Genomic DNA, 21,761 nt, shown 5'->3' on the forward strand with positions numbered 1-21,761 from the left:
TCGGTTTCTAACATACAATTAGTAAACTATTACAAAAACCACAAATTGGGTAATGCCAGCACGGTCTGTGGGCGGAGTCAGAGCAGAACTGGAAGTTTTCCGGTTAGCACCAATATTCAGTCTGCTAATCGGGTAACTAGTCAGATAAAGTTAGGACAGCAAAAAGCCTGTCCTATCTTTATCCAGGTAATTATCTGGGCACTGGTCTGAATATCATTGGTCCCCAGAAAGGCCTTGCCACCTGCATTATACCAGGATATTCAGCAGTGCTATCCAGGTATAATCTGGTGTTGATTATCCGGGTATAAAATGCTCAGAATGGTTCACTCCTGTGTGATTTTCATGTCTTGCCAGGGCTCTTGGAGATAAAGGTGAAAGATTAGTTTGCTGGCTCCCACATCCTAATGAAGTCAAAATTCCATGCTCTGGATACAGAGGAGGTTCTTAGTTCTGCCTGCATGGCTCCTTGGGGATACAAAAGCAGTGGCTTTCTTTCCCTGCTCTTTGTCTGTGGGTGCCCTCTCTTCCCCCCTCCCTTCTTTATCCTGTGTTTTAAGGAGCCCAGGTAAGCTGCAATAGCTATCCCCTCTGCCATTGAAAGAAGATGAATACACTTCTCCCACCCAACCTCTCCTCAACTTTTCATGTTCCTTAGGGGTGAGATGTGTTTCCTGCAAAAAGGCAATACCTGCCTTTTTTAGGGCTGTTAATATTTTTGTGTGTGTCGCTGATGAATTAACCCCATCAACATTCCAGATCACAATATGCAGATTGAGCATGTTACACATATAAGATGACAAAAGAGTAATAAAAGACATTTTCCTTTGGTCGGGGGATCCCCCACCAGTTTGGTCTCCTGGCTCTGTACGTTGTCCCCCAAATGCAATCACTTGTGCCACAGGTGGCACGGCTCCACTATGGGAATCAACAGAAATCAGATGCATGCGCAGTGCTCAGGCTTCTTGTTCCACACACAACCAACCATCTGCAGCCACTCAACCCTTATTCCTACCTCCCATCCCCCAACCCTAGAAAATTTTCATACCAACAGAGAGCGTTCCATAAAACAAGAACCCTATATTCTGTAACAAATTCCACAGTCATAGTAGAAAAGTTAAACCATAAAAGTATTGCTGGACTAGAAAGCAATAAGAGTCTCCAAAGGCAAAAAACAGGGAACTGTTAACCCCCATCTCCTTGCTACACAGTACAAACAGGAGAAAAATGGCAAATGAAAAAGGAGAAGACAGGTATTATGGAAGACCAAAAAAGGTCAGCACACTAATCCAAAATTGAACTCACCCATATTCTATCGGTCAGGATTCTGCAATCAGGGGTAGATCTTCCAAATAAGTATACAACCACCCCAATAGTGCCCTATGGCCTCTCTGCACATGACTAACACAAGCAGAGAAGCAAGGAACAATATCCACTATCCTCCCCCCACCCCCTGGAAAACCAACCTTATAATCGCTTGTCCAGCAGTAGGTTTTCCATAAAGGAAATCTGTAGGCTGCAGAGACTGTGCGTCTGTAGAAATAAAAAGTCCTGATTAGATCCTAGGCACGCTACAGCCTGTCTGTTCCAGTATAGCCTGGCAGTGAATACTGTCAAGTTTTAGCAATGTGCTGCAAGCGAACTTATCAGTTAAGGCGGATTTGGTTCCTTGGCCAATTTGTGAACAAATGCTTCCAGCTCCTTAGGATTCTCGAAACTTGTTCTGATACTGAAAGTGCACCTGAACCGATCCCTATTTTCCATAGCTCTGAGTAGTATGGTACTATGGCCTTTCTGCAAGTCTTAACTGGAGCAGAAAAATCTGGAAATAAGAGAATGGAGCAGCCCTCATATTCAAGTTTGCATGTTTCTCAAACTTTCTGGAGTAGGAGCTCCTTATCCACATAATTTAGGAGGCAACACATGACAGGCCACGGCTTCTGCCCTTCTAGGGGCCTACCCCCGACTCGATGAGCTCATTCCATTTGGTATCTTGAACCGGGGGTAGGGGCAAAGCTTACGGTAACCATACTTCCAACTTAGACCGCAATTCGTGATCTGAAATCAATTCAGTCAGACCAGTGATTCTGAGATTATTTTTTCTGCCTCGATTCTCCTGATCATCAATATTATCAAGTAATTGCTGGTTCCGTTGCTCAGCTCCTTTACCTGTGTAGTCAGGCCCTCTACTCTGTCCTCCTGCAAGTCCAATCACTCCTCCACCTGTTGCAGATGGACATTTTGGGAGCTGAAGCCGCCTTTGTTAGCTTGGATCTTAATCTGTGACAACTTGTCCTCCTGTACAGCTGTCAGTGATTTGGTGAGTTCCTGAACTGTTGCCGCATGTAGGGTGAACATTGAAGCCTGTTTCTCCACCACTATCTTTGGTTGTCAAGCCTGCTGTGTTTCTTTAGGTGTTTTCACACCTTTAGGTGACATGCTGAGCGATAAACAGGGCTCATTGCATTTCAGTTGGGTTACCCAGGTATTTAAGCATCAGGAAAGTTGTCCATCGAAGCTGTTCAAGAGATGTTGGGTATCGTCGCAGAGCTGCTATGTTGGGTGACTGCTCAGCTTCCCATCATCACATGACCTCCTGAGAGAAGAGAACCTTTCTATTGTTTTTTCAGGAGAGGGTGATGCTTAGGCTGGCTGTTTTCTCCCAAGGTGGTTTCTAAGTTCCATCTGAAACAGCTGATCACTCTCTTGGTGTTTAGGGAAGAAAGCAGTTAAGAGGAAACCATGAAGCTTCACTGGTTGGTTGTTGCTTTATCTGAAGAACACACAAGTCTTGCAGGTTGGACAGGCTTTTTGTAATGTTTGGGGGTGCCCAAAAAGGTAGCTTCTAAAGCAATGATGGTGCGATGGATTACAGAGGTCATAGCATTTTCATATTTTCTCAGGGGATGGCCAGTTCCCCAGGTGCTAAACGCCCATTCTACTAAGAGTCAGGCTTCTTGGATGGAGCTGTCCTTGGTGCCTTCACAGGAGATAAGTAAAGCAGCCACTTAGTTTACTCTGTATGCTTTTGTTATCTACTATAGGTGGGTGTTCAGCAACACAAAATGAAAAAATTGGAGCAAGGGTTTTGAAGGCAAGATTATCTCATACCCATCCTCGATAATTACTGCTTATATCGTAGTGATAGGGTGGATCGAATTGGTGGAGGGGTAGCACTGTATGTTAAGGAAGGCCTTGAATCAAATAGATTGAAAATTCTACAGGAAACAAAACACATCTTGGAATCCCTGTGGATTGAAATTCCATGTGTAAAGGGGAAAAAAATAGTGATAGTGTACTACCGTCCACCTGGCAAGATGAACAAACGGATGTAGAAATGCTTTCGGAAATTAGGGAGGCTAACAAACTGGGCAACACGGTAATAATGGGTGATTTCAATTATCCCAGTATTGACTGGGTAAATGTAACATCGCGGCATGCTAGGGAGGTAAAATTCCTTGAAATCAAGGATTGCTTTATGGAGCAGCTGGTAATAGGAACCGACAAGAGAAGGAAAAATTCTAGACCTAGTCCTTAGTGGAGGTAATTGTGATGGGGCTGCTTGATAACAGTGATCATAATATGATCAGATTTTATATTAGCTTTGGAGTAAATATACACAGGATATCCAATACATTAGCACTTAACTTTCAAAAAGGAGACTATGATAAAATGAGAAGAACGGTGAAAAAAAAACTTAGAGGAGCGGCTGTGAGGGTCAAAAATTTACATCAGGCATGGATGCTGTTCAAAAATACCATCTTAGAAGCCCAGGCCAAATATATTTCATGTATTAAAAAAGGAGGGAGGAAGACTAAACGAGGTGAGGGAAACTATTAGAGCTAAAAGAAAATCCTTCAGAAAATGGAAGAAGGAACTGACTGAAAATAATAAAAAACATCATAAGGAATGTCAAGTCAAATGCAAATCGCCGATAAGGAAGGCAAAGAGGGACTTTGAAAAAAAGATTTCGTTACAGGCAAAAACACTTAATAAGACATTTTTTTAGGTATATTAAAAGCAAGAAGCTGGCAAAAGAATCGGTTAGACTGCTAGATGACTGAGGGGTAAAAGGGGCAATCAGGGAAGAAAAAGCCATAATGGAGAGAGTAAATGAATTTTTTGTGTCGGTCTTCACCGAGGAAGATTTGGGAGTGATACCGATGCCATAAATGGTATTCGAAGTTGACGAGTCGAAGAAACTGAATGAAATCTCTATAAACCTGGAGGATGTAATGGGGCAATTTGCCAAATTGAAGAGTAGCAAATCTCCTGGACCGGATGGTATTCATCCCAGAGTACTGACAGAATTGAAAAATGATCTGTAGGAACTATTATTAGTAATATGTAAATTATCTTTAACCCTTTAGTGTCCAATGTTCCTGTAATAAGCCATGGGGTTAGATGGTTTCCTAAAGGACAAGTCCATAAATTGCTACTAAATGGACTTGGGGAAAAATCCACAATTCCAGGAATAACATGTATAGAATGCTTGTACGTTTGGGAAGCTTGCCAGGTGCCCTTGGCCTGGATTGGCCGCTGTCGTGGACAGGGTGCTGGGTTCGATTGACCCTTGGTCTTTTCCCAGTGTGGCATTACTTATGTACTTATATATGTACATATGGGAACAGATTGATGGGAACATTGGACACTAAAGGGTTTTAAAATAGAGCATAGTACCAGAAGATTGGAGGGTGGCCCATGTAACGCCGATATTTAAAAAAGGTTCCAGAGGGGATGTGGGAAATTATAGACGAGTGAGCCGGGCAAAATGGTAGAGACTATTAAATTACAGAGCATATTGAAAAGCATGGATTAATGAGACAAAGCCAATGTGGATTTAGTGAAGGGAAATCTTGCCTCACCAATCTATTACATTTCTTTGAAGGGGTGAACAAATGTGGATAAAGGTTAGCCGGTTGATATTGTGTATCTGGATTTTCAAAAGGCGTTTGATAAAGTACCTCATGAAAGACTCCAGAAGAAATTGGAGAGTCATGGGATAGGAGGTAGTGTCCTATTGTGGATTAAAAACTGGTTAAAGGGTAGAAAACAGAGAATAGGGTTAAAAGGTCAGTATTCTCAATGGAGAAGGGTAGATAGTGGGGTTCCTCAGGGGTCTGTGCTTGGGACCGTGCTTTTTAACATATTTATAAATGATCTAGCGATGGGAGTAACTAGTGAGGTAATTAAATTTGCTGACAACACAAAGTTATTAAATCGCGGGAAGATTGTGAAAAATTACAAGAGGACCTTACGAGACTGGGAGACTGGGCATCTAAATTGCAGATGATGTTTAATATGAGTAAGTGCAAAGTGATGCATGTGAGAAAGAGGAACCCAAAGTATAGCTACGTCATGCAAGGTTCCACGTTAAGAGTCACCGACTAAGAAAGGGATCTCTGTGTCATTGTTGATGATACGTTGAAATGCTCTGCTTAGTGTGCTGCTGTGGCTAAGAAAGCAAATAGAATTGTAGGTATTATTAGGAACGGAATGGAAAACAAAAATGAGGATGTTATAATGCCTTTGTATCGGTCCATGGTGTGACCACACCTTGAATATTGTGTTCCGTTCTGGTCACCACATCTCAAAAAAGATATAGTGGAATTAGAAAAGGTACAGAGAAGGGCAATGAAAACGAGAAAGGGGATAGGACGACTTCCCTATGAGGAAAGACTGACAGCTTGGAGAAGAGACCGCTGAGGGGAGATATGATAGAGGTCTATAAAATAATGAGTGAAGTGGAATGGGTAGACGTGACTCATTTGTTTACGCTTTCCAAAAATACTAGGACTAGGGGGCATGCGATGAAGCTACAAAGTAGTAAATTTAATACGGATCGGAGAAAATTCTTCCTCACTCTAAAATTCAATGTGAAGAAATGCAAAGTGATGCACTTAGGGAGTAGAAATGCACAGGAGACGTATGTGTTAGGCAGTGAGAGTCTGATAGGTACGGACGGGGAGAGGGCTCTTGGGATGATAGTATCTGAGGATTTGAAGGCGACGAAACAGTGTGACAAGGCGGTGGCCATAGCTAGAAGATTGTTAGGCTGTATACAGAGAGGTGTGACCAGCAGAAGATAGGGGGTCTTGATGCCCCTGTATAAGTCGTTGGTGAGGCCCCACCTGGAGTATTGTGTTCAGTTTTGGAAGCCGTATCTTGCTAAGGATGTAAAAATAATTGAAGCGGTGCAAAGAAAAGCTATGAGAATGGTATGGGATTTGCGTTACAAGACATATGAGTAGAGACTTGTTGACCTGAACATGTATACTCTGGAGGAAAGGAGAAACAAGGGTGATATGATACAGACGTTCAAATATTTGAACGGTATTAATCCGCAAACGAGCCTTTTCCGGAGAAACGAAGAGAGTAGAACGAGAGGACATGAAATGAGATTGAAGGGGGGCAGACTCAAGAAAAATGTCAGGAAGTATTTTTTCACAGAGAGAGTGGTGGATGCTTGGAATGCCCTCCCGCGGGAGGTGGTGGAGATGAAAACGGTAACGGAATTCAAACATGCGTGGGACAAACATAAAGGAATCCTGTTCAGAAGGAATGGATCCTCAGGAGCTTAGCCGAGATTGGGTGGCAGAGCCGGTAGTGGGAGGCGGGGATAGTGTTAGGCAGACTTATACGATCTGTGCCAGAGCTGGTGGTGGGAGGCGGGGCTGATGGTTGGGGGGCGGTGATAGTGCTGGGCAGACTTATACGGTCTGTGCCCTGAAAGACAGGTACAAATCAAGGTAAGGTATACACAAAAAGTGGCACATATGAGTTTATCTTGTTGGGCAGACTGGATGGCCCGTGCAGGTCTTTTTCTGCCGTCATCTACTATGTCACTATGTTTCACTCAACGTGTAATTAAACTCTGGAATTCGTTGCCAGAGAATGTGGTAAAGGCGGTTAGCCTAGCGGGGTTTAAAAAGGGTCTGGCTGGCTTCCTAAAGGAAAAGTAGCATCATAAAAAGTATTGAGCTTTTTTGGGATCTTGACAGGTATTTGTGACCTGGATTGGCCACTGTTGGAAACAGGATACTGGGCTTGATGGACCTTTGTTCTGTCCCAGTGTGGCAATACTTGTGTACTTTCCATTCATCTGGACTTGTCTGGTGGGATGATAAGGAAGGAAAAATTAGGTCTTGCATGCAGATTTTCTTTCCTGGAGTTTCTCCAGACCATTCCAAAGCCCATCCTTCATAATGAAGAATAAGGCTGTTTCAGTACTGTATTTTTTTGAAACAGCCTTATCTTTGACCTTGTGCTTGTTTTCTGTTTTGGTCTGTTCTTTGCTTTGACTTCCAATTGGTTGGTGGTGGTGGTGGTGATGGTGATGGTGGTGGTGGTAGTAGTAGTAGTAGCAGCAGCAGCTACTACTACTACACTTTGCTGTTGGAATGCTGGATAACTCCAGACCAATCTAGACAAGAAAATTACCAGGTAAGAAAATTTCAAGGAAAGAAAATTACCAGATAAGACTTAATTTTGACATTTGTGCTTTTCTAGAGTGCTGTCTAATGTGGCCCCCTCAGGCGCTAGGATACTGATGAGATTATTGGCTATTGGGACTGGGTAAAACTGTAACCTGTGACTTCTTTTGGTTTATTTTATTTTGCAGGCTATGGATATACAATTTTTAGGTTTGCTGAAATTGTATGTATTAGTATATTTAGTGAATTTACAGGTAACTATATATGGATGTTTCAGTAGTTATTACTATTATGCATTAGCTCTTTGCATTTTGATCTTTTTGTAAACTGTTTTGCTGTTCATTTATGAAATGTGATTAGGGAAATTATTATTTATTTGGATTTTTGCTCACACCTTTTTCAGTAGTAGCTCAAGGTGAATTACTAAACGCTACTATCACATTTACTGTTTGTGTAGGAACTCCGATACATCAGGTTTACTCAGTCTGTTCTAAAAAATCTTTGGAGGGCTAGAATCCAGAGCCAGTGGTGGGAGGCAGGACTGGAGGCAGGGATAGTGCTGGGCAGACTTATACGGTCTGTGCCAGAGCCGGTGGTGGGAGGCGGGGATAGTGCTGGGCAGACTTATACGGTCTGTGCCCTAAAGAGCATAGGTACAAATCAAAGTAGGGTATACACAAAAAGTAGCACACATGAGTTGTCTTGTTGGGCAGACTGGATGGACCGTGCAGGTCTTTTTCTGCCGTCATCTACTATGTTACTATGTTACTATGTTCCAGTGCAAGAGGGAAATCAAAACCCATAAAGAAATTCACATGCCATACTTTTATGAATAAATAATATCAAAAAAGACCAGTGAGTAATGTCACTATCCTGCTTATTTTCAAAGGAGAAGGGCGCCCATCTTCCGACACATATCGGGAGATGGGCATCCTTCTCCTAAGGGCGCCCAAATTGGCATAATCGAAAGCCGATTTTGGGCATCCTCAACTGCTTTCCAGTTCAAGGAGGCATGTTAAGAGATGGGCGTCCTCGGCCAATAATGGAAAAAAGAAGGGTGTCCCTGACGAGCATTTGGACGACTTTACTTGGTCCCTTTTTTTCAACACCAAGCCTCGAAAAGGAGTCTGAACTGACCAGATGACCACCAGAGGGAATCGGGGATGACCTCCCCTTACTCCCCCAGTGGTCACCAACCCCTTTCCACCCCCCAAAAAAATTGCAACACATTTTTTGCCAGCTTCTATGCCAGCCTCAAATATCATACCCAGCTTCCTGACAGCAGTATGCAGGTCCCTGGAGTAGTTTTAATGGGTGCAGTGCACTTCAGACAGGCGGACCCAGGCCCATCCCCCCCTACCTGTTACACTTGTGGTGGTAAATGGGAGCCCTCCAAAACCCACCCGAAACCCACTGTACCCACATGTAGGTGCCCCCCTTCATCCCTAAGGGCTATGGTAGTGGTGTAGAGTTGTGGGTAGTGGGTTTTGGGGGGCTCAGCACACAAGGTAAGGGAGCTATGCAGCTGGAAGCAATTTGTGATGTCCACTGCAGTGGCCCCTAGGGTGCCCGGTTGGTGTTCTGGCATGTGAGGGGGACCAATGCACTACGAATGCTGGCTCCTCCCACAACCAAATGCCTTGGATTTGGTCATTTTTGAGATGGGCATCCTCGGTTTCCATTATCTCTAAGGTCGACCTAAATGTTGAGATTTGTGCGTCCCCGACCGTATTATCGAAACGCAAGATGGACGCCCATCTTGTTTTGATAATACAGGATGTCCCGCCCCTTTGCCGGGACGTCCTTAGAGATGGGCGCTCTTAAAGATGGGCGCCCAGTTTGATTATGCACCTCTATACTATCTCCAAATATGTTTTAATGTATACATCCCCAAATAGGGAAGTGGTTTAGTGGTAATCTTTTCTACTACCTTGAAGGTCATAGAACTCCCTCAATCTCTTGGTTATCCCGAAGCAACTGTTGTCAAAATCGGTGCTCGTTCCCCTCTTTATCTCTCTTTTTATTGCTCACCCTCTCTTACTGCCTCTGCTCGATACTTATGCCATCAGGACGTTGCTGACTTAGCCATTCATTATTCAGATTTTTTTAATAGTGATTTCAATGTTCATGTTGGCAATATGAGTGATTCTAGGGTCTCTCACTTAAAACTTTTCTCTCAGAATTATCAACTCAGTGGATTAATTTTCCAACACACCAGGCTGGACACACTCTCGATCTTGTGATTACCTCTTTAGTTCCTTCCTTTTCCCTCAGCTCCTTTTCTAGTCAGGCGATCTCCTGGTCAAATCACTATCTTATACAATTCTCCCTTCAATTGACAGGTTTACCAACTGTATCATCATTACCACTGCATCATTTTAAGCAGTGTTTTCAAGGTAATCCTTTAACATTGCCATCTCTAGGGTCATGATTTCCTAAGGACTTTGCAGACCTTTCCTTCCTAGAGCAGACCTCCTCCTGGGACACTACAGTTGTGACAGCCTATGATGAGATTGACCCTGTTATGATTCTACTGAGACAGGCAGGGGAATGACTGGGACTCACTTCTGATTGGCCTGTCAGGGATTGAGCTGATGTCTGAGGCAGGAGACGTCAGAAGTCAGACCTATTTAAACTTACCTCTCCCTACAGCCAATGCTCTAGCGTTAATTCCTGTCAGCTGAGCTCTGGTTCTCTTACTCTGTCTGTGCTTGTGGCACAGTGTGTATTTTGAGGAGTTTTGCTTGCTCTCCATTTGTTTGTGGTTTCCGTGTATGTGTGTGCTGGTTGTAACCAGCGTGTCCTTGATTGCTTCTCTTTAGTGCACCTGGGTCTGTCTTCTGCCTCCTTTCTCCTTGCTTCTGTTAAGCAGCCTTTTTGTCCGTGGTAAGCTGGTTCCTGCTTTGTTTGTTTAAGTTTCCCTTTACTCAGTGTTAACCCTTTATGTGCAGAGCTTGATATTTGCCTTCTGTGAGTCCTGCTCTGTGAGGCAGCTTTTCTGTCCGTGGTAAGCTCGATCCTGCTTTGTTTGTTTAAGTTTCCCTTTACTCAGTATTAAGCCTTTATGTGCAGTGCTTGGTATTTGCCTTCTGTGAGCACTGCCTCTGTTAGGCAGCCTTTCTCTGGTGTCTGCCTTATCCCTTTCTGTACTCTTGTGTGCCTTCTTCTTTCCTGTCCTTATTTGAAAGCAGCCTTTTCCTTCAGCCTGTTTTCCCTGTTTAGCCATTCCTGTGGAGCTTCGCTCTTGTAGTTTCTGTGTCTGCAGTGTCTCATTCTGTCCCCGGCTTTCCCTTTTTCCCTGTGGGCTTTTGCCTGTGGGTTTTGCCCTTCGCTACCTGAGTTTCTGTGCAGCCTTTGTTTGTATTCTCTCCCTCTGGTCGTAGGCTGTATCCACCAGTTTTGTCTGTCGCCCTTCCCTTTGTTTCACTGGCTGATGCTGTGTGCGTTGCTTGAGCTCCAGTCCCTTCGGGGACCCCTCGTTGTTCTTTTCCCTTCCTTAGTGTATGATTCAGTTCCAGTTCGGCCGTGAGGCCCGTACGCTTGGACTCTGTATGAGTGGGTTCTGGATCGGCCTTGCAGCCCACCTGAGTGGTCTATCTCCCTTTTCTGGTGGTGCTTGTTGATTGTCTTGAGTGTGCGGGGCTTTGTGGCCCGTGGTATTGCTTAGCGCCTGTTTGGTTTACCCTAGGCCTTGGCCAAGGTCCTTCCTAAGCCTCGGCCTAGGCACAAGGGCTCACGATCAGATTAACAGCCCCATCTGTTAGTATATCAACAGTTGTTCTTTTAAGAACCCATGGTATCATGGGGACCTTCGCCTTCATAACTGTCAAGCCCGACAAGCCAAATGGCACTGGAAGAAAATCAAACCTCTATTTGATCACGAAATGTGTTGTGAAAGACACCATTAATTTAAATATCATCTTAAAAAAGCAAAGCAAAATTACTTTTCTGCTAAAATTCTTAAGTCTCCTAATCCGGCAAAAGAACTACATCCTATTTATAATTCTTTAGTAAGAAATGGAACTAAGAGTCATATTTCTGCAGTCTTCCCTATTGCTGAGTCTAGCTGATTTTTTCATTGACAAAATACAGGTTTTACGTCATCCCTTTCTGACCTAATACACTAGATGTAACTGAGCTCTACTTTTCCTCTGCTTGTGACTTATCTGCATCATGGTCTTCCTTTCAATCCCAAACAGAAACATCTCTTAGAAAAGTTCTCTCCTCTATGTGCCCAATTTTTTGTTCTCTTGACCCTTTACCATCTGCTTGGATTAAATTAGATAATCTACAATTTGTCCCTTATCATCTTTTGCTGGTTAATTCCAGTCTATCATCGGGATCAGTTCCAATTATCTGGAAAGAAGCTTCAGTATGGCCCATTTTGAAAAAAACCTTCCCTTGACCTTTCTTTTCCACTTCATTACCATCCTGTCTCAAACCTTTGTTTTGTGTCAAAAGTGATTGAGAAAGTCTACCTTCAACTTAATCAATTCACAGAAAAGGTTCTCATTTCACATCCAAGCTAATCTGGTTTTTGGCCAGCTTGCAGCACTGAAACCATTTCGGCTTCTGTTCTCAGCAATGTACATTCCTCCCTTGTTTGCCATTATGTTACTTTGGCTGTATCTCTTGATCTGTCTACAGCATTTGTTTTGGTCGATCATGCTCTGCTGCTGGCTCGGTTACAGTCTCTGGGAATTTCACATGCTGTACTGAATAGGTTCAAAGCTTTTTTGTCAGATTGTTCTTTTCACGTACATCTGGATCAGTACTCCAGTCTTTCTCCTCTTTTATTTAATATCTTTCTCAGTCCTTTAGCCACACTTATTCAAAGTTATAACTTTTCCTTTCATATCTACGCAGATGACATTTTAATACTTTACTGAGCCGATCTTTAATCTCTCAACATGTTCTCTCTTCAATGCTGTTTAGAAGCCATTGCCCAATCGCCCATAAACTGGTTTTGAATTGAGAAAAAAATGTGCCACCACCTTCTGTGCATCTTTCTCTATTAGGAACGGAGATTACCTCTGTCTCCAATTTCCGCTATTGGGGCATTATCTTTGATTCTCAACTATCCTTTGAACCTCAGATTTCTTCATTATGTAAGACAGGATTTTTTTCTTCTGTGACAATTACATACAGCACAGTCCTTTTTCACTCACGATGCTTTTCTCTCACTGATCTTAGCTTTTTTTGTGACCAGACTCGACTATTGTTGTGTTTATCAAGGGATTCCAAACTTCGTGCTTAAACATCTTCATTCTCTCCAAAATTGGCCATCCATCTCCTTTGTCATCTTTCAAGATCAGATCACATAATGGCTTACTTGAAGGATCATCTTTGGCTCCCAGTTAGATTCCGCATCCAGTTTAAAGTCTTGTTACTGATGTTTTGGACTTTCCATCAAGGGACTCCATCATATATGTCCAATCTGATGATTCCCTGCTCCCCTATGCGATTTTTGAGGTCTCTGAATGACCATCGCCTGGTGTTGCCAGACCCTCGGGTAGCTCAAATACAGGGCACTTGCCATCATGCTTTCTTTTATGTCACCCCTTCATTGTGGAATTCTGTGCCTCTTTTTTTTTTGCATAGTGAGACCTCCTTGAAAAAGTTTAACACCATTGAAAACCTGCTTTTTGAACAAGCCTACTCAATAGTAAACCCCTGAGTACTGGAGTGACCAATTTGGAACTCAGTTATCCCGGAAGTAAGTGTCCTGAATGTTCTCTGCTTTCATGGTGAATGGTATGTGTTCTTTCCTATCAAATATTGTAGTTCTCTCTTTTCAGTTTCTTCTAATTTCTGTTTTAGAATTGTGAACCGCTTTTCCTTTGCCCTTCTTGTCAGTTAAAGCGGTACAGAAAGTATGGAATAAATAAATAAATAAAATTATTCACTGGTCTTTTTTGATATTTTTGATTATAGTGGAACCAGTGGTTTTGGATTTTTGATGCCTTTATGAATGAGCATTGCTCGCTGTCCCAGCAGTAGGATCTATCTACTTGGCTGGCTGTCTGGGTGTGGTAGGAGAAGGCAGAGGAAAGCTAGGGAAGGACTGGGCTTCCTGTTTGTGTGTTTGCTGCAAGCCAACGCTGCGGGGCTGGGAGGAGACAGAGAGAGTAAGTGCTGCTGACTGTGACACATCTGCACCCATATCTATATGGTTGTCAGCAAGATATGATACCTTACTGACTGTGGGGTTAATTGCATGAGTCTCTGATTCTATCCTCCATCTTCTTGAGGCAGTGTCAAATACCTGAATTGCAAATAGGCTTTGTCATAGGTCTTTACATATTTTATCATGTGGGTGCTGTAGTTGTATATCTTAGTTGTCAACAACTATAAGAGATCTGTTCCATTTAATTCTTCTGAATCTTGTGAACTGTGACATACACTGCAGAGTTTTTCCTTTATGATGCTTGAGAAGTTTGAACAGTGAGAGCAGGTACTTCCAGCTTGCAAGAAACAAAAGGTTCCTCCTCTCACTGTCCAAATTTCCTGTAGTATGGAGATAAAATTCGGATGGACCAGGGCCCTTATGGATTACCCTGATCTAATGCCCCTGCATAATTCAGTGAGTTGAGAAACCTTGTTGACTACTTAGCAGTTAAGTTTCAATGCAAAAAAAAAAAGTGGAGTTATGTATTGTGGACAAAGAAATTCAAGGGTTTTGTTCATAAGTGGTGAGATACTTCTGATATATTAGCCTGGCAGATGTAATCTAGATTAAATGTAATTTCTTCATACATTTTACAGATAATCCAACATATAAGGAATTGCAATAGTCCAATGAAGACAGTACCAAAAACTAAACAAACACCCTGAAATGATGCTGATAAAAATAAGAATGAATTAGTCTCAATTGTTTTAATTAAAAAAAAGATTTTTGCACTATTGAAGTAACCTGCACTTTAAAATTCAAAGAGGAGTCCAAAAGAACACCTAATACTTTATACACCGTATTACTTTTACAAGTCGTTCCATCAAGCAACTGTACAGAAGATGGAATAATTTCCTTTTTCAAACTAAACCACAAAAGCCTAGTTTTCTCAGTACTGAGTTTCAAATGATATATCTGAGACCATTATTTAGCCTGTTCCATAATGTTTGACGGCCTAGAAATAAACAATTTTATATTAGTATGAATTGGAATCAATAAAAATCTATCATCTGTATTAAGAAAATAAATCTGTCCTCAGGAAACAAATTTATCTTATTCAATGTGCTCATATACAAATTATATAGTAAAGGAGAGATAGGGGACCTCTGTGGTACACCACATGGGGTACCCAGCTGTCTGAGCAAATTCTACTTTTCAAGACCCTATACTGGTTATTGTTCAGAAAACCTTCAAACCACTGTAATACCACTCCAAAAATTCCAATCTCTGACAACCTACACATCAGTAGGTCATGATTAATAGTGTCAAAGGCTGCAGAAATATCATACTGTAATAAGAGTACCTGGCCACCTTTACTTAATTCTGTTCTTACATAAGATGTCAATTCAGTCAACAATAGTTCAGTACTAAAGTAGCTCTTAAACCAATGTCGAGAAGATAGCAGAACATTTGAATCACCTCTGGCCGTCTTCAAATCTAAGCTAAAAGCCCACCTTTTTGATGCTGCTTTTAACTCCTAACCCTTATTCACTTGTTCAGAACCCTTATTTTATCATCCTCAGCTTAATATTCCCTTATCTCTTGTTTGTCCTGTTTGTCCTAACTAGATTGTAAGCTCTGTCGAGCAGGGACTGTCTCTTCATGTTCAAGTGTACAGTGCTGCGTACATCTAGTAGCGCTATAGAAATGATAAGTAGTAGTAGTAGTAATCGGAAATAAACCTATTCAGTTGAGTAGCTACTAAAAACTCAATAAGTTTAGTAACAAAAGGTATTCTTGCAACCGGTCTTAAGTTAGAGATGAGATAGAGCCATATTTATACCTTTTGAGATTGGAGATAGTACAATTTCTCCAAACAAAGGAGAAAAACAACCTTGGACTAAAACCGAATTCACAAAACAAGCCAACCAATCCAGTACAATTAAAGGAACATTAGTGAACAGAAAAGATGGACAAACATCCAAAGGGCTACTTGTTCTAGAACATCTCTTAGCACAGGTAACAACCTCTTGATGACTAACAGATTGAAAAACAGACCATCTCCTATCTGCTAAGATATCTAGGCCTCTGTTTACAAAGGCACGCAGCAATGCCGACATAACCCATTCAAAGTGAATGGGCTGTGTCAACATTACTGTACTGCCACGGCTTTGTAAGCATGAGGCTAGCAAAAAATAATTTAGGCCTAAAGACTAGAAACCAGAATATTCATTTAAACCTATATTACTATCAGAAGGTTTAAATATAGTTTCAATTTTATTTGAGAAGTATAATGCAAGGTCACCTGCTGAAAGCTGAACTATCTCAGAACCATTATTATTGGAATAAGATGCATAATCTAAATATTTTAGAGGAAAATGCACTCTAATATGTAGATTTAGGGGCACAATTACTAACTTGTGCTACTGTTAACACAAAGGTCCCATTTTATACAGTGATACCTAGTTACTAATGGCTGGGGTTAATAGAAAAATAACACATCTTAACAGTAGCCTATAATAGTAAGTACACCCCTAATTCATTTTTTTTTTACATTGATTAAAGGTTTCTCTGTTGCTTTCTAATGACTTTTGCAAAGATAATTATTTTGATTTTTATATCTGATGCAGGAAGAGGTAGAAGAAGGCAGACCCAGCATCTACAGATCTGTAGTGACCAATGGTTCCAAAGAGATGATGTGCTACAGTGATTTTCCAATTCCTGACCATTTCCCAAACTATCTGAGTCACTTCAAAGTAATTGAATACTTCAGACTCTATGCAGAACACTTTAACATTTTGCAATACATCAAGTTTAAGGTAAATGCTTTTACATAGGAATATATATGATATTTGTAGCATAGATCTAACCTACAATTACCTCCAAATATTTAGCTCTGAGTGGATGAATTAATAGAAAAAGAAAGTGCTGTAATGTGAATAAAATTGACAGGCGAATAAGAGGCTTCTCAATTAGATTCCCCTGGTCCAAAATTGCCAACCTGACTGGGAGGATATATATATATATATATATATATATATATATATATATATATATATATATATATATATATATATATATATATATATATATATATATATATATATATACAGTGGGGGAAATAAGTATTTGATCCCTTGCTGATTTTGTAAGTTTGCCCACTGACAAAGACATGAGCAGCCCATAATTGAAGGGTAGGTTATTGGTAACAGTGAGAGATAGCACATCACAAATTAAATCCGGAAAATCACATTGTGGAAAGTATATGAATTTATTTGCATTCTGCAGAGGGAAATAAGTATTTAATCCCTCTGGCAAACAAGACCTAATACTTGGTGGCAAAACCCTTGTTGGCAAGCACAGCGGTCAGACGTCTTCTGTAGTTGATGATGAGGTTTGCACACATGTCAGGAGGAATTTTGGTCCACTCCTCTTTGCAGATCATCTCTAAATCATTAAGAGTTCTGGGCTGTCGCTTGGCAACTCGCAGCTTCAGCTCCCTCCATAAGTTTTCAATGGGATTAAGGTCTGGTGACTGGCGCCACTCCATGACCCTAATGTGCTTCTTCCTGAGCCACTCCTTTGTTGCCTTGGCTGTATGTTTTGGGTCATTGTCGTGCTGGAAGACCCAGCCACGACCCATTTTTAAGGCCCTGGCGGAGGGAAGGAGGTTGTCACTCAGAATTGTACGGTACATGGCCCCATCCATTCTCCCATTGATGCGGTGAAGTAGTCCTGTGCCCTTAGCAGAGAAACACCCCCAAAACATAACATTTCCACCTCCATGCTTGACAGTGGGGACGGTGTTCTTTGGGTCATAGGCAGCATTTCTCTTCCTCCAAACACGGCGAGTTGAGTTCATGCCAAAGAGCTCAATTTTTGTCTCATCTGACCACAGCACCTTCTCCCAATCACTCTCGGCATCATCCAGGTGTTCACTGGCAAACTTCAGACGGGCCGTCACATGTGCCTTCCGGAGTAGGGGGACCTTGCGGGCACTGCAGGATTGCAATCCGTTATGTCGTAATGTGTTACCAATGGTTTTCGTGGTGACAGTGGTCCCAGCTGCCTTGAGATCATTGACAAGTTCCCCCCTTGTAGTTGTAGGCTGATTTCTAACCTTCCTCATGATCAAGGATACCCCACGAGGTGAGATTTTGCGTGGAGCCCCAGATCTTTGTCGATTGACAGTCATTTTGTACTTCTTCCATTTTCTTACTATGGCACCAACAGTTGTCTCCTTCTCGCCCAGCGTCTTACTGATGGTTTTGTAGCCCATTCCAGCCTTGTGCAGGTGTATGATCTTGTCCCTGACATCCTTAGACAGCTCCTTGCTCTTGGCCATTTTGTAGAGGTTAGAGTCTGACTGATTCACTGAGTCTGTGGACAGGTGTCTTTCATACAGGTGACCATTGCCGACAGCTGTCTGTCATGCAGGTAACGAGTTGATTTGGAGCATCTACCTGGTCTGTAGGGGCCAGATCTCTTACTGGTTGGTGGGGGATCAAATACTTATTTCCCTCTGCAGAATGCAAATAAATTCATATACTTTCCACAATGTGATTTTCCGGATTTAATTTGTGATGTGCTATCTCTCACTGTTACCAATAACCTACCCTTCAATTATGGGCTGCTCCTGTCTTTGTCAGTGGGCAAACTTACAAAATCAGCAAGGGATCAAATACTTATTTCCCCCACTGTATATATATATATATATATATATATATATATATATATATATATATATATATATATATATATCCTTTGGAAAAAGAGATAATCTCAGGTAGGGATGATTAAGGGAAGGAAAATTCATGTAGGCATAGTGTTTAGATCTCATTCAATTGTCAGCAAATATTGTAGGTGCAAAGAATAGTGCTTAACTCATGCCCCTCCCATGGCCACACCCCTTTTCAGATCCATGTGGAAAATTTTAAACGCACATCTTTATAGAATAGTGACTATAAAGACGTGCATATAAATTTTAATTATTGCCAATTAGCACTGATAATATTTTGTTAGCATCCAGTTATTGGTGCTAATTGGCTCATCAAGTTGCACAAATTGGGTGCACGCCCAAATTTGTGTGCACAGTTATGAGCACTATATATAGAATTAGAGGGTGGAAATAAAGGTATTACTTTACTGCAAGTATTTGGCTGTACAGCTTTTTCCAGTGATCTGGCAATAGTTCAGAGCTGTTTACAAGAAATGAACTGTTACAGCTTGGATTCTTACATGATACAGCCATGGGCCAAAGTTCTTCCATGGGAATGGGAGGGGAGGGGGAGTTTAGTATGGTAAGAGGTGCACTGGTTATAAAGAAGAAGCTTGTCTCTGGTTCCATGTCCTCACATAGATGGTTTCTAGACCAAAACAGTGAACTGTAGATATGTATTTTTTGTTGCATAGCACTTGTCAACATGTTTAGGCATTATGTAATTGCACTGTCTGTAGTGCTCTAGTGAACTTGTTGCCACCTGCAAAAGAACTTGTGTATGTGGAAATAAATGTATTACTATGTGTTTGGCTGTATAACTCATTCTACTGATCTGGCAGTAGTTCACAGCAGTTTGCAAGAAGTGACCTGCTACAGCCTAGTTTCTTAACCTAGTATTGAAATAACCCCATATGATGAGAACTTCTTCATTCTCTACAGTTCTATCAGGATCATAATATGAGTGTTTCTCTGGTATTGTGATATTTGTATAATTTCCAGTCTTCTATATCAGATGAGCCCCTAGAAAAGGAGCCAAGGGTGTGATATATGTACAGTCTACCTGCCAAAATGCACTGTGTTGTACAAGTTAATCAGCAGTGTTGCACCAAAGACAGTTGAGATTACTTCTGTATCTTTTTGCCATATAGTCATGGTCTATTTTTTGGTACTTCATGATGCAGAGGTTAAACTCAAGGCCAGAAAAAATCCCCAAGATGATCACCATCAGCCGAACAGACTCTACGCTTTCTAGTACTAATTAAACTCCTGGGATTCTATATAGACGGTGCTCTCTTCCTGGAGGCACAAGTTAACGCCTTGACCAAAAAATGTTTCTTCCTAATGAGAAAGCTCCATACTATTCGGAAGTACTTTGAAATCAATCAATATAAACAGTTGGTACACGCGCTGCTAATATCCTTTCTTGACTACTGTAACATAATATATTTAGGCTGCAAAAGACCCTACTTAAGAGACTCCAAACCGTACAAAATATGGCAATCAGACTAACCTTCAGTCTATCAAAATATGACAGGATCTCTCTTTTTTACATCAAACTAGATTGGCTGCCCATCGAGGCAAGATTACTTTTCAAATTGGCATGCCTCCTTTTTAAAACACTACAAGGACTGATCCCCAACTACCTGCTAGCTCATTTCTGTTTTGCAACCCCAACCAGAACCAGGATACAGGAAGCTGCCAACTTTTTCACTTTCCCCTCAAACAAGGGTATGAAGAGACTAGCGCTCTTCGACAAATCTTTTGCTGTTCAATCTGTTTTGAAACACATTGGAGGAACATTCTCTCTCTCACAACCATACCTCACATTACGAAAGAAAACAAAAAAGTTCTTATTAACGAAATATGTACTATAACTAGATTTCTGATGGTCACCAAATAACCATTGCAATTCTCAGAGGAATGTTCTAATCTCTTTATCCTCTAGGATACTTGTAAACTGGTTAGAGATGAAAAGGTGTTAGTGTGATATAAGCACATAATGTAATGTAAATTTCACAGGCTATTCCATGGGTAACTAGTGCATTACCTGCAGAAATAAGCTTGTGAGAGAGTCTATAGGAAGCTACTACTTCCCTTTAAGGAAAGGGATACACAGTGTCAGAATCACCTTAAAACTCATAGTTCCACCCAAGGGGGGAAGTGACACAGGAGAGGTGGAAACAGGAGGGCATGGTCCATGAAGTATAAAAGCCCAGGGCACAGCTAGGTTAGGGAAGCCCAGAGGGAAGCAGTGGCTCTCAGCTGCATATGCCTCCTATTTTAAACTGCAACTGCTATGATCAAGTAGGCCAAGTTCATCTTGGAACGTTGTAATTTGGTATTTTTGATCAGCCAGATGCAGGGTGGTTTTACTGAACTACTAACAATTGTACGGATAACTCTGGGGAGCCATACCAGAGCCCAGGAGTGTATATTGCATGCCGTGGCCCTGCAGGAATAGATGTAAGGAGAAGGAAAAGAATGAGAACCCCTTCCATACACTCACTTACACTCACCCTTGTGGAGGAAAACACAGCTTACACCACACAGCGCTGTTAGCAGCTACTCAATTCTTTATTGTCTCTTGCAAAGATACCAATCACATATGTAAAGCAGCCTATAATACAAAAGTACAGGTTATGGGGAAAACCTCTCCCGGCTAACTCCTTACTCACGGAAGGTAGACTCCCCTAAAATCTGTTTTTTCCCCCTTATTTTTTTATAGAGATGTACAAACAACTTCTCATGTGATAACACAGCTGCACGTGATATATATCTGTAACATGTAACATACTCACAATAACCTTTACTTAGGGACCTGTACATAATTATAGCTTACAAGCTTGTTCTGGTGAAGGCCATGTTAAGCTCCTTGTTCCACTTTCCTACTTTCACAGATGTTTGTATTGGTCAAATCTCATTTTTTGTCCATAGCTACTCAATCAGCCATACCAGTTGACGTTTTTTTTTACATTCACCATCATGTCCCTATATAGTCATAATATAAACTGCTGTATTAGCAAAAACAACACATGAACTATTGGCAAAAACAACACACTGTCTGTAGTCAATCTCTCAGCCTGGTTCTTCTTGTGATTTTCAAGGCCTTCCTTGTTATTCTGGTCCTACACGTCTAGTAGCGCTATAGAAATGATTAGTAGTAGTACTGACAGTACATAGACCACAGGAAGATACTCTTGCATGAAAGGACTAGTTTATGTGTTCCTGTAAATAATATATTACTTTGTTCACCTTAAACCGGTGTGGCTGTGGTTTATCCCGGATCCAAGGTCTGCCCGCGTTCATGTTACCACTAGGCTGTTACAAAATTGCCTGCCCATTATGCTGATGAAGGTATGGCCCTCGTGCCATTTTGCATGTACTCATAGCCACTGTAGAGAGAGGTATTCTTACGGGGGGGGGGGGGGGGGGGGGGTTGGGGCAGGTTTGGAATAATATGCATACTGTTGATTTTTCAAAAGCATGCATGCATTTGTACTCA

General features: G+C 41.5%; 2 protein-coding genes across 3 annotated transcripts in view; one reads left to right on the forward strand and one right to left on the reverse strand.

Annotated features, from left to right (window-relative positions):
• The window catches only part of LOC115471937 (dimethylaniline monooxygenase [N-oxide-forming] 2-like), a 116,281-nt gene that overhangs the window by 68,623 nt on the left and 25,897 nt on the right, over positions 1 to 21,761 (reverse strand). Inside the window, exon 1 of one of the 2 annotated variants that reach the window (XM_030205923.1) lies at positions 1,464 to 1,521. The exons of the other annotated variant lie outside the window; for it this stretch is intronic. The gene's annotated coding sequence lies outside the window, so the exon portion shown is untranslated. Of the gene's footprint in view, positions 1 to 1,463; positions 1,522 to 21,761 lie in introns of those variants that run through there. 2 annotated transcript variants of the gene reach the window in all.
• The window catches only part of LOC115471938 (dimethylaniline monooxygenase [N-oxide-forming] 2-like), a 69,978-nt gene that overhangs the window by 6,436 nt on the left and 41,781 nt on the right, over positions 1 to 21,761 (forward strand). Inside the window, exon 3 of the mRNA XM_030205924.1 lies at positions 16,170 to 16,358. Within this exon, the coding sequence (XP_030061784.1) occupies positions 16,170 to 16,358 (189 nt within the window). The remainder of the gene's footprint in view (positions 1 to 16,169; positions 16,359 to 21,761) is intronic.

The sequence above is a fragment of the Microcaecilia unicolor genome, chromosome 6, assembly GCF_901765095.1.
Source record: "Microcaecilia unicolor chromosome 6, aMicUni1.1, whole genome shotgun sequence".
NCBI lineage: Eukaryota > Metazoa > Chordata > Amphibia > Gymnophiona > Siphonopidae > Microcaecilia > Microcaecilia unicolor.